At 53.3% G+C, this 12,542-nt stretch overlaps 1 protein-coding gene across 1 annotated transcript; it reads right to left on the bottom strand.

Moving 5' to 3' along the window:
- Positions 1 to 7,885: 7,885 nt before the first annotated feature.
- Positions 7,886 to 9,799, bottom strand: HOXB13 (homeobox B13). Its single transcript, XM_010987964.3, has 2 exons — positions 9,135 to 9,799; positions 7,886 to 8,149 (listed from the first exon to the last, which is right to left on the bottom strand). The coding sequence occupies exons 1-2, from the start codon at positions 9,736 to 9,738 to the stop codon at positions 7,896 to 7,898; spliced, it is 858 nt and encodes a 285-aa protein (XP_010986266.3). The 5' UTR covers positions 9,739 to 9,799; the 3' UTR covers positions 7,886 to 7,895.
- Between the last annotated feature and the right edge of the window lie 2,743 nt (positions 9,800 to 12,542).

Here is a 12,542-nt window from a genome sequence, read left to right as displayed (position 1 = left end):
CCTCTTCGGTCCAAGTCCTCGGGCAGGTAAAAGCCAAATGGGGGTGGAGGGGAGGACAGAGCGCGGAGAGCAGTATCCTGACAACTCCCTCAGGCCCCTTTTCCGGTTTGCCAGTGAGGACCAGCCTCCAGGCATTTTATCTGTCCCTAAATTAGGAGTCCGGGAGCTTGTCGTAAATTCGCCGGGGTTTGGTGCCTTCTTCGCCGCTCGCTGAGCCGCCCGGGCTCCTCGCGGGAAGCCCGGCGCACGGAGCCGCCCCTCGCAAGACCCAGAGCAGCCCTGAGCGCCCAGCTCCCCTTACACTGGGTTTTATTGATCCAGGAAAAGATCCCGGGATCAAGTCTTTGATCATCCCTTGCTCCAGGATCCTAAATTCTTTAAAAAGAAGAAGAAACAAAACCACTAATACCGTCTCAACAGGCTGCTCGCACAGCCTCCGCCGGCGGCCGGTCACTGGGAAGCACGCGCCCGAGTCCCAGGTCCGGCCGGAGGCTCCCCAGGCCAAGGATGGGGGATCGTCCTCCGTCACGGAAGGGGAGCGCCCCGTTTACCAAGTCTGTTTCTGGATCCTGGGGAGACCAAAGGCTCCGCGGGGCTCCTCTGCTGCCCTCTGGGATTATTCTGCCGAGGGAGGGGCGCTTTTAAAATAGGCCTCGGGGTGACCTACTCCAGTCTTTCCTAATAATTCATCTACAGTAGCTATTATTCGTTTGCTGTTTATGCATTTGCTTTTCCTGGTCGTTAAAAAAAAGGGGATTTTACTGCCTAAAAATAAGTTTAAGAAAATATGAATTACGAATGAGTGAAAATGAAAGTTACATTACGTTGATCCTGACGAAATTACTGGTTTGACTTGCCGGATGGCCTCAATAATAGGGGTTTTTAAAATGCAATCTGGCGAATTTTTCCGCGGAAGGCAGAGATCAAAAGCTCGTCGATGAAGCAGTGCAGGCTTGGGTGGGAGAGGCCGGCCTATCGCGTTCCGGATCCTTCCACAACCCTCTTCCGCCAACACATTTCCCTCCACCCTCTCCGCGTCCCTGTCCATCTCCCCGAGGGGTGAAGGAATGTTTATGGCCTGGCTCAAGTTCAACGACAAAATCCAGCCTAGAGTGGGAGGGGCGGCGAATTTCCACCGCCAACCAGACAAAGAGCGAGCTCAGGTCTCCTGCAGGGGCGACAGGCTGGGCCCACCTAAAATGGGAAGCTGAGAGTCCGCGCGAGGGGTATGGAGCTCTCTCTCCGAGAGCTGTCTCTTTATCCCTGACCTGGGGCCTGCGGTGTGCGGCCGGTCGGTCGGTCGGTCCCGCCGGCATCAACACTCGGTGCGTGAGCGCCTAGTGGGAGTGGGGCGGGCACAGTTTGAATGGGCGAGAGGCTGTCTGATCGCAGCACAGGCTTAGCCCAGCGGTGGGGACCCAGTGAGAACGTCCCTGCCCTCTTCCCTGCCAGCTCTGCCCGGCACAACCAGAGCCAGATTCCAGACCTCTCTCCCTCAGAGCCCTGCCTCTTCTGTCCCCTCTGCCGAGTTTTCTCACACCTTCCCACCTGGATTTGATATTCTAAGCATCTTTCGAGGTCTTTCTCCAACGTAGTCTTTTCCAGGAAGCCTGTCCATATGCCATGGGGGAAAGGGGTGTATCTTTCTCACTCCCTGTTCCCCATTTGTAGTCATTTGTTCCACCTTGCAATGCGGAGATCACAGAATATAGTCCCCTGGTTTTAGGTCACATCTAAGGAAGCTGCAGACCCAAAATCTGGCAGGCAATAAGAGGCAGAGAGAGAAGCAGGGCTCGGTAGGAAGGGAAATTGTTTTTCCATTGTATCTCCTCCAGCCTCCCACCTCAGTGGAAGGTTTTGCATGCAGTAGGCACTCAATAAATGAGTGGTGGATTGAACTAAATTTCCACTCACATTTAATCCCCTGTCATTGCACTTATGCCAGTCTGCCCAGCTCACCCGGAGGGGCTGGGTCCAGGGAGTTTGAGTGCACATCTGTGACCTCGGGGGATGGCTCCAGATGGAAACAGGTGTTTGTCGGTGTCTAGAGAGACCTTTGAGGAGCAGTAATGTTGGGAGTGGAAGAGAGGCTTGGCTTCCTGCTCTCTTGTGCTGGTGTGGACTACAGAGCTTAGTCCTTAGGAGCACCTGCTTTGGGCCCCCAGCTCAGCCACTGCTGGCTGTGACACCAATCAAGTAACTTACCCTTAGTCTTAATGTCCTCATTTTATAAAGTGGGTTTTGTCAGTGTAGGGACGGTAGGTCTGAGAGGGCATGGGCAGGAACCGGCTGGGGCTGGGAGGGTTAGGGGAGTCCAGAGTGTATCTGTAGATTACTTTTCCCACCCCAAGACCAGTGAGTTATCAGTGTCCGTGGCCAAGGATGTGGGCATGTGGCCCCCTGCTGCTTCTGGGCAGGTTCTGAGCCCCTGTGCAGATGTGCCAGCCATGGGCATCCCCTCCAGTTGCTCCTCAGATCCCAGCACTCACCACGCTTCTGAAGAGGGCATAAGAATGGCAGAAAAAAGACAGCTTTCAGGAGACTAAGGTGCACTGATTTATTTTTTAAAGGGCCAGAGCCTTTCCCTTAAGTGTGCCTTAGTAAATCATCATTATTCTTATGATTATGGTTAATTTTCATTTAGTTTTCAAAGTAGGTGTTGTGTAAAGTATTATAGTTTTAAGAACGACAACATTAACAAAAATATTAATTTTGTCTGTACCAGGATTCCATTCAGGCGGAGACAAACATAAGGTCCTATGGGGGGCCTTGGTCTCACTCCTCAGTCTCTCCCCCGCCAAGGCCACGGTGGTCCCGCGTGCTGCGAAGGGCTTTCTTTGTCCCTTTCTGCCGAGGCGGCTGCCGGTCTCTCCTGGAACCGAGGACGCGCCTCGTGGGGTGATTTCTTCCAGAGTCAAGAGCCTGACACCTGCCCTTCCCTGCCGCCGCGACCGGGGAGACTCCCAAATTCCAGGGAGGACCCCTAGGGCTCCCGGAGCGGGTTCCAGACTGAGAGAGCAGTATCGCCCTTGGCCCACGAATCAGCTAGTTTACCTTATGAGAGAGAAAAGCACTCTTGGAAGTAGCAAAATGGGCCTGTCTTGATCTGAGAAATGGGAGCATAACACTCTTGCTCTCTCTGCAAAGGCCAGGGCCAGAATTCAGCTGGCCCCAAGGCCCTGAGCTGCGCAGGAGCCGGCCTGAAGTTTCCAGACTCCGAGAGGCGAGGCACAGGGCTCTGCTCGCGCACCTTAGGCTAGAGGAGGAAGGAAGCAAGCGCAACGCTGGGTGCCCCCACCACCACCACCAGCCGGGTCGGGGGCGGGGCTCAGCGAGAGAGCGCACAGCCCCAGGCTCCCCACCTCGCGGCTGAGAGCCCGGCGAAGGCTGGAGTGCTCCTCCCCAGCGCAACCCGGGGCCTCCTCGCCTTCCCGCCAACCGTGGCGCCTCGGAACGGTCTCCCGATTGCTCTGGCCTTTCCAACGCCGCTTGGCCTCCTCCTTCCTTCCTAAGGCCAAGAGATGTCCCTCCCCCTTACCATAAAGAGTTTAGGAGAGTGGATGTAGGGCTGGCGGCGACCACCGACCTGAAACTTCAAGTTCAATGGCAAAGTCCCCGACCCTCTCCTCACCTCTGGGCGCAGACAGACGTTGCCTTTCCCTCCCCATCATTCTGAGGGTGATTGAACTCTTGCTGCCCTCTGTCATTTTTGGAGGCAATTTAGGGGAGGAGGACCAGTGGTGGAACTCTTTCTTCTTCTGCGGCTCCGACCACCCCCACCCGCTTTCTACACAAAAGTAACTGGTAGCCTGGAGGGGAAGGAAGGCTGGCATCAGTTTCCCATTGGATGTTTTAAAATCTCTCTTCAGGCCCAGGCCAGCGCCTGGGGGGAGGGGCGGGATGTCCCACTCGTTTGAGAGGCCGAGGGCCGCTCCATGCTTTATACCCCCTCTACCATAGAGGGACTCTTCTAGTGGGTGAGAATACGGTATACGTTTCTTTCAAAAAAAAAAAAAAAAACGGAACCTCGTCTTTCGCCCCCTCGGCAGCTGTTGCCTCCGCGCTTTATTCCAAGTTTACGGTAACGGATTCATTTATTTAATTCACCACAGTTTGAAGCTCTGGGGTTTTCATTAGACCAGACGGGGGCGGGGGCAGAGGGTTTCCCCCGAAGGAAACCTAAAATGCAGCACTTAGGACCTTGAATAAAATCTTAATGAAGCGGGGGAGGGGAGCTGGAGGAGGGGAGGGCAGTTTGTGCCCCGTTGGAGGAGGGGAGCCGGCGCTGCTGTTGAACTGGGGGGCTTGATTTGGGCCTTTTTCCTGCCGCAGGGGCAGCTTCTGGTCCTGGAACCACTCGGAGTAGGGGTGGCTGGCGGGGCGGGGGACAAGGCAGTGCAGATCCTCGGCTGGCCGCAGACTCGCGAGTTCCGGGGTGGTGGGAAGCTTTTGCCAACAAGAGTAAAGGACCCTAGAGCTGGGGCCTCGAGTTCGACTCCGCTGGGCTGCTTCGGGAAGGGAGATACGAAAAGAGCTTCCAGAGGTCTCGCCTACGCACTTCGCCACTACCCCTAATTCGGCCTCTGGAGGCCTTAATAAAATCCACCTGGTTTGGAGTTGGAAGTAAGTGATTTCGATCCTGGAGCCAGCATAGATGCGACCCTCCGATCCTTTTTCAACATTTGCTAAGATTGAACCGGTGAAGTTTGGCTCGGAGAAAGGAAGAGGGCACGGAGGACAGCCCTGAGTAAAATTACATCTCGCTGCAAAAAGGACGCCAGGTGTATCTCCCAGAATATATTTGTGCGCCTCTGAGTGTATTTGTCCATGAGGATGTTGTTTAAATTTACCGATTTTTGAACGTTATATTCATATAATTCAGTGTAAATAAATTTAGCAAAACACTCTTCTGTTGCTTAAAATGGCCCTATTTTAAAAGCAAATAGCTGCAGGCAAGTAAATGTAGATACCTGGATTTTGTTGTAATTTAAACACAAATTAGGGAAAGATTTTAAATGGTCGGTCTTGGTGGGATAGGGTATAATTCTCCTCGGGAGTGAAACTGGTGTTTGGAAAGGGCTTCCATAAAAGAGTTTAATACAAAACGAAATTAAATTTTTTTGCACAGGTTCCAAACAAGTAAATGATTCATGGCGGGGAAAGAGGGGGTGGAGAGGGGTTCGCCGCGAATTTTTCTGGCGAGAAAGATAAATACAATATTTCACTGAAACGAAGACCTGGATCCAGGGCAGATGGCGCCGCAGCCTTGCTCCCGGGGAGCTCTGGCCGCCCTTTTTTCTCTATTCGAAATCGCTCCTGCTGCCCTCCTTGCCTTTCTCCTGGGTCTCTCGGCCGCTGAACCGATACATTTGCCGGTACCCTGGCCCAATTCCAGGCGACTCCAGGTCCTGGCGCTCTCACAAGCAGCCCCGACTTCCCCAACCCCTGAGGCCCTATGTATCCGGAAACCAGAAGGCTCGATTAGGGGGTTAAAGCTGAGCCCCTGGCGGGTTTCCCTGAAATTGCGAACTTCTGCCGGAAGGGGGCGCCCTTGTCTTTTTAATAATCCAAACGCTTTGGTAGTAAAATAAATCTCTAAAATCCCAAATCTTTTGTTCATTCTGAAATTATTGCGAGAGAATAATAGAGGAGCCCCGAAATTTTAAGCCCCTGATATCAGAGTGGAGAAGTTAGATCCCTGGGAGTCCAGAGTATCGAGGCTCCTGACTCCTTCAGGCCTCTACCTAGGCCATCGCGCGTTAAGTCCAAGTGGCAACCCCTCTTGTGGCCTTTCTCCTTCCCTTGTGGGGAGCCGGCACCATGGCGCTCTCCCTCATTTGTCCCACACTCTACCCACATGCCTATCTGCGCTGAAGTCTCCCATTTCTGAAGCGGCAAGGGAGGGTTTTGTACTACCCTTGCGAACCTACGATGTTAACAGCGACTCGCCTTGGGACTTCGCTTGAAAGGGAACGTGGAAGGCAAAAGCAACCTCCTCTGGGCGGGGCGCATTACCGGGGAGCTGAAACTGGACCACAGGGCTTCGAAGGATTGTTTAAATCAGGAATCTGACACCCCCCTCCCAAGCATACACATTCTAAAGAGACCAAGGGGGACAGAGAGTGAGTAACTGCCTGTCTTCGGGGCCTTTCCCCTCAGCCTCCGACTCCTCTTTGGTAAATAGATTTAGTAGAGCCTTCTCAGCTCTTTCCCTGAAGAGGAGCCAGGACTGGGGTCCCACCCGACCACAGTCTGGAAATACCAGAATCCTTCAGCTGAGGCGGCCAACTCAGGATTTTCTGGAGAACAAGCACTCTGCTTCGAGATGGACCGGCCATCCAGACCGTGGCCGCGGCCCCCCTCGGTCTGCTCGCATCCCACCTGCCCTCTGCTAGGTGGTTCTGAACGTGTGTCCGGCGGCGGCTCCTCTCCGACTGATGTCTGTGCGCTAGAAGAGTGTCTGCCGGGATCCCCTCCCCAGCCCAGGTTGCAGGAAGATCCAGCGAATATCTGCTGGCTTTGCTGCATGGCTAAGGTAGCGAGTCCCACCCGGCCCTGGGCCCAGGCACGCGAAACCAGGGACATGTGTTAGGGTTCCTGGCTCCGCAAGCAGTCTGCCCCAGGTTTCTGGAATTCCGCATTATGGGTCTCTGTCTACATGGATGTGGAAAACACAATTGGCGCCATCCCGCCTTCCACCCACCCGAGATTCAGGGTACATGAACTGAAAGTGAAAAGGAAATAAGTCTGTGCCCACTGCTGTCCCAGCAGCCTGCCATTCCCCACTCTGAGACTGGGTTTTGGGATTCTTCCACCCGTAGTTCTTTCACCTGAAAAAGGGCCTGCCACATCGCAGGCCTGAGCCCTGCAAGCTCCTCTGCGTGTCACCGGAGGCCAAGCAGAGGAGGAATGGATGGCGAAGGGGCCATATTCTGTTTTTTCTGCTTCTGGGCTATACCAGTGTGTTTGGGCCGTGACTGCCATAGTATAGGATACTAGTCTCTCATTCTGTTACCATTTATGCCTGGGAGGGGCTCCATCTACAAAGCCACAAATGTCTATTTCACGCAGCTCCCAAATGCCCAATGAACCATGACCTGATTAGGTCAGAACCACCAGGAACATTAAGGAAGGACTTGGAAAGCTTTGGAGAAGTGGTGAATTATCCAGGCACTTTCTCAAACCCCATTTCTCTGGAAGGAAGAACAGATCCGGGAGGCCAGCCTACTTGCTTCATTTTCACACATGGTCAAAATTGAAGAGTTGGGACTGGGGACTTCTGAGACCATTGGGTACACAATAGGGGGTGGACAGGGAGGGAGGGAGAGGTACTCTCCATCGTTATCCACTCTGCCTAGCTGTCATCTTCTTAGAAAAATGCTAAATGGGCAATGTAATCACAGGGGTGAATCTGCTATTTCTTGTCTCCTCTACCCTCACTGGGATGGGGATGGGCTTTGGAAACAAAAGGGAATCCAGAGAACGCTGTCCTGCCACTTGTCTCCTTCCACATTTATTCATGATCAGCTCAATCCATGAAAGCGGTTTCTAAAGTGCTCTACAGAGCTCTAGATAGAAAATATGAGACTAATTATCATGGCAGCTGGTACTGGTTATGGTGATTATTGCCACTGCCAGGATGAATGATTATGACTAGGACAGGTCCTTCAGGTGATGTTACCTGGTTGGACTGGACTGTATCTCTGGGCCTCCCTGGCTCTCTGGGACATATGGAGTACTCGGGCTGTCCAGGAACAGCCCAGGAGTGTTGGTCTGGGAAATGTATCACCTCTGGGAGCCTCTTATCAGAGTCCTGGGACCCAGCTTGGCCCTGGCAGGCTCCTAGTCTCCCGAGGATACCCCCACTTCCCCCTCCCTTCCAGCCTGGGTGTCCCTCACGGAGTAGCGCTTGTCTTGACCTTGGCCAGGACCTTCTTCTCCTTGACCCGGCGGTTCTGAAACCAGATGGTAATCTGGCGCTCAGAGAGACTGGTGGCCACCGAGATCTTGCGCCTCTTGTCCTTGGTGATGAACTTGTTAGCGGAATACTCACGCTCCAGCTCACGCAGCTGCCCCTTGCTGTAGGGAATGCGTTTCTTGCGGCCGCGGCGAAAGGCGCAGCCATCTGGAGGGTGCTGCGTGCTTGAGTCTGGCAGCAGGAGAGGCAGGGAGAGAAAGACATGCTCAGATCACCGCCTGGTGCAGACCCAGGCCCCACAAGTGAAGTCATCCCATAGAAGCACCCAGGCCACCCTACAGGCATTCGTGCACTCCCATTCCCCCAAAGCACAGGAGGACATCTCAGCATCCAGATGGCTCTCCGATCACCCCTCAGCCGTGGAAAGAAGAGGTTTCTGCAGGCCATCTTTACTCATCACTGCCCTCACACCTGCAAGTCTGCAAACACACCCATCTCTCAGAGCCAGACCTTTGCCCACGGTCAACACACATCCACCCTCACGAGCATTTTCCAGCTCTTGGCCACCCATAGATTCTACAGGCAATTTCTGTATAGGAAGGAACACATTTCTGCCTCCACTCCCGACACACACACACACACACACACACACACACACACACACACACACACACATGCACACACACATGCACCAATGTACACACCTAAGTCATGGCTGCAAAAAATCTAAACTTCCCTTTGGAAAGTGAAAAACTCATCTGAGAGAAAGTGAGATGTTGCATTCTTTACACAGCATCCAATATCTCTGTTTCCACCCACCCTACTCCACCCCCACACTAAAGGAATTGAGAGTTATTTAACCCTTTTGTAGAATTAAACTGGGATCCTGTTGGGCAGGGAGACCCTGAGCCCCAGACAACAGCTAAGAGAGCCAAACACTCTGATATGTTGAAAGACTGGTCCCAAGGCCTCCTGTGGAGGTCAGGGGGCCAGGTGGGCCTCAGGTTTCAGACAGCACCCAGCACTGACCCTCTGGGGTCTCCACCCAGGCTCTCTAACTGCCTAGACTCCTTCAGAATCCTAAAAGCCAACCAAGGAGAACCAAGTTCCTCCTCACCAGCCCCAAATTTCCTTCCACCTCCTCCCAGGCAAGTGCCAGCACAGCCTACAACCCAACGCTTGGCGCCAAAGGGATCCAGAGTAGTGGGCAGTTTACCTGCGAATGCCGCCTTCCAGAAGGGACCCGGTGGGTTCTGTTCTCCCTGGCAACACATCTGGCTGTTCCAGCCACCAGTAAGGGCCCAGGGCTGGTAACTGTCCACAGGCAGCAGGGAGTCGTGGCGAGGCTCCCCAGGGCCGCTCAGGGTCTGTACCACCGACATATCCAAGTAACTGGCCATAGGCTGGTAGGGTCCCGGGTACCCCGGATAGAAGGCAAACTCGGTAGGACGGCTGGCGTACTCCTCCCCGGAGGCGGGAGTCTCCGCAGGGTAGGCGGCCAGGCTGGCCCCCTGGGCACAGGGTTTCAGCGAGCTCCGGGACACTCGGCAGGAGTAGTACCCGCCTCCAAAGTAGCCGTAAGGCACCGGAGCTGGGGGCGCCCCCTGGGGCACCCCGGGGCATGGGTGGCACTGCTTTGGCGGTTCCGCGGAGCCTGGCAGATCCAGGGGGGCGTAGTTGACAGCGGGCATCAGCGTCGGCGTCGCCGCTGGGTGGCTGGTCAGTGGGGAGTGGACGACGAGATTCCGACTCGCTCCCGTTCCCAGCAAGCCTTCGATCTCCTTGGCCCCGTCCAAGGTGGCATAATTGCCGGGTTCCATCGGGCCGAGGGTCGGTTCATGGGGTGCTGGGGGTGGGGGATACAGGGGGCAGCCAGCTCGCTCTCCCCACCCAGGCCCCGGGAATCCAAAGCGTTTTAAATCGCTCCCAGCTCGCTCGGCGCCTGCATTCGCTCAGCCCGGCCGTCCTGACGCAGGAGACGCAGGTGCCCGGGCACGCGCGCTGATTGGCTGCGGCCTGGCGGAGAGAAGCTAGTAAAATCTTCATGGCAGAAATCGCAAAAATACTTTCTCTCTCTCTCCCTCTCTCCCCCTCTCTCCCCCTCTCTCTCCCCCTCTCTCTCCCTCTCTCTCCCTCTCTCACCCTCTCTCTCCTTCCCTCTCCCTCCCCTCTCTCTTTCTCTCTCCCCCCACCCCCGCCTTTCTCTCTCCTCCCCTCCCCCCTCCCGACTCCCCTTCTCCCTCCCTCCCTCCCTCTCTCCCTCCCTCCCTCCCTCTCTCCCTCCCTCCCTCTCTGTCTGTCTTTTATTGCACTTGAAAAACAAGAGAAAAGAGGTATCCTTTTCCTGCTTTCCAGTTTGGAGCAACCCAGCTAGGTCGAGGGGAGGGGAGTAGTGGGAGGCGGGAGAGGGGACATGGAGCCGGCCCCGCCTCAGCCGCCTAGTTGCCTCCTCTCCCTCCCTAGCTCTGTCTCCTGTGCCTTGGCAGGTTTAACGAGAGAATAAAAAGCTCTCCCTATAAAGTGTCCATCTCTCGGGGAGGGGGGGGGAGTCGGGGGGGGCTGCCCCCCACTCTGGGCCTGAAAGGGGAACCTGGGAATGAGCCTGAGCCAGAAGAGGCTGGTAAATAGGAATTAAAGGGTATTTCTGGAAGACTCTTGCTTTGGGTCGTGGCTACTAGCATCCCAGTTCACTCCAGGTGCCACTCCCAACACGGATGCGCAGTGATAAGCTGCTCCCGGGTCCAGGGACCCCAGCTACTGCCCAGAAGGCTCCAAATTCAGAGAGAGGTGGAAGGGAGAGAGAGGGGGACACGAGCTCCAAAGAAGACATGAGAGCTGGAGCCTGGGACGCTGAACGTTCAGACCTGGAGGGAAAATGGAGCTGCTGGACCTGTAAAAGGGGTCTGGATTTCTGTTTAAGGGTGGAGGCAAAGCTATGGAAAGATGACGTACATGACCTGTATATTCAGAGAGAGAGAGAGACAGAGAAAGAGTCATCAAGATAAGACCCAGGGCCAACAGCACAAGGAGGGAAAGAGAGAAGTTGAAGGAGGGAATGGGAGAGGATCTTATAAAATCCTGAAGTACCAGTTGAAAAAGATAAACCCTTTCTCCCGCTCCCCACCCCTCTACCCCCCGCTTTCTGGGATCTAAGGAATTTCTAGGAAACCAGGCCTGGCTAACTGGCCATGAACTACTTTTGGAGATTCTGGACCCCAAGAACTCAGAAGCCTGGCTTATGTGAAGGTGCCTGCCCAGCCTCTCTGCCCTTCAGTCCTCCTCCTATGTTCCAAGGGGCCCATGAAACTCACCCAGGCCCTGGCATACTCCCACCCAAGCTCAGTGTCCAGAAAGCCCAGGACCTCTTTCTGCTTTCTCTGGGCTTTACATTTCCTTAGAAGGAAAAAGGGATGGGAGAGAGAGCCCCAACCACTGGAGGAATTGCTTGAGGCCCCTCAGTTGGGGCCCATTGTGCAGTGCAATGCAGAAGACTAACTAATTTGTCTCACAAGTCTATCTTCAGAGGTTTTCTGTTTTCCTCATTGCCCCACCCAAATCTGATCCTTCTGGGCTCACTTTTTCTAGAACTCACAGTTTCGGGTTTTTTTTTCTGGAGAATACAGAAACTTTTCCATTCTACACCAGGGTCAAGACAATTTTATAGAACAGACCACCCTTCACTCTAGGTAGGCTCAGCCATGCCCCCACAGCAACCTGTACCTGAACTTGAACCATCTTTTGGGAAAGGACCCAGGCAAACTGCAGTTGCCCCAAGCTGTAGGGCTGTAGTGGAGATTACAGATCACCCTCAATGAACATTGCTAATAATTGAAGACACCAAGCATGAAATCCTCACTGGATTTTATTGTATTTGAAAACAGCATGAGAGAAAGGGTAGGAGATGTCTCTTCAATGCTTTCCAGTTTCTTATCGCAGCCTCTTGCTTGTCTAATTAGGTAAGGCAGAATAGCCAGGATTTTTACCTAAAGACCAGAAAAAAAATTTTTTTTTACTGTTTTTTGCTTGGTAGATGACAACACAGGCAAGACTAGATCCCTAAATTTAAAAAAAACAGATTAATCAATTCCATTCCTGGGAATACACCCAAAAGAAATAAACGTATATTTATCAATAGGCATGTGCTAAAATGTCCAAAGCAGCTTTATTTACTATAGCTCAAAAATAGAAACAACCCAAATGTCCTTCAATAGAATGGTTAAATAAATCGTACTATAATTAAAGAATGGACTACTACACAGCATTTTTAAAAAGCACTGCTACACATAACATGGATGAATTGTACAGATATGTAGGTGAAAGAAGCCAGACACAAAAGAGTAACTTTTGTATGATTCTATTTCTATGCAGTTCAAGAATAGGCAAAATCCATCTATGGCGATAGAAGTCAGAAGAGATTACCCTGGGGAGGGGGGCTCCTCACTGGGAGTGACATGAGGAAGCCTTCTCGGGTGCTGGAAATGTTCTCGATCTCAGTCTATGTGCTAGTAACATAAGTGTGTTCACTGTGTAAAAATTCAAGAGATACACTGGATATTTCTGCAGTGTACATCAGCTTATCTCTATTTTTAGAAGAAAAAATGACTAAGTACAAAAACTTAAATCC

This window comes from Camelus dromedarius, chromosome 16 (assembly GCF_036321535.1).
Source record: "Camelus dromedarius isolate mCamDro1 chromosome 16, mCamDro1.pat, whole genome shotgun sequence".
NCBI classification, from domain to species: domain Eukaryota; kingdom Metazoa; phylum Chordata; class Mammalia; order Artiodactyla; family Camelidae; genus Camelus; species Camelus dromedarius.
Note: the sequence above shows the minus strand (reverse complement) of the source record. Positions and strands in the feature narration are given on the sequence as shown.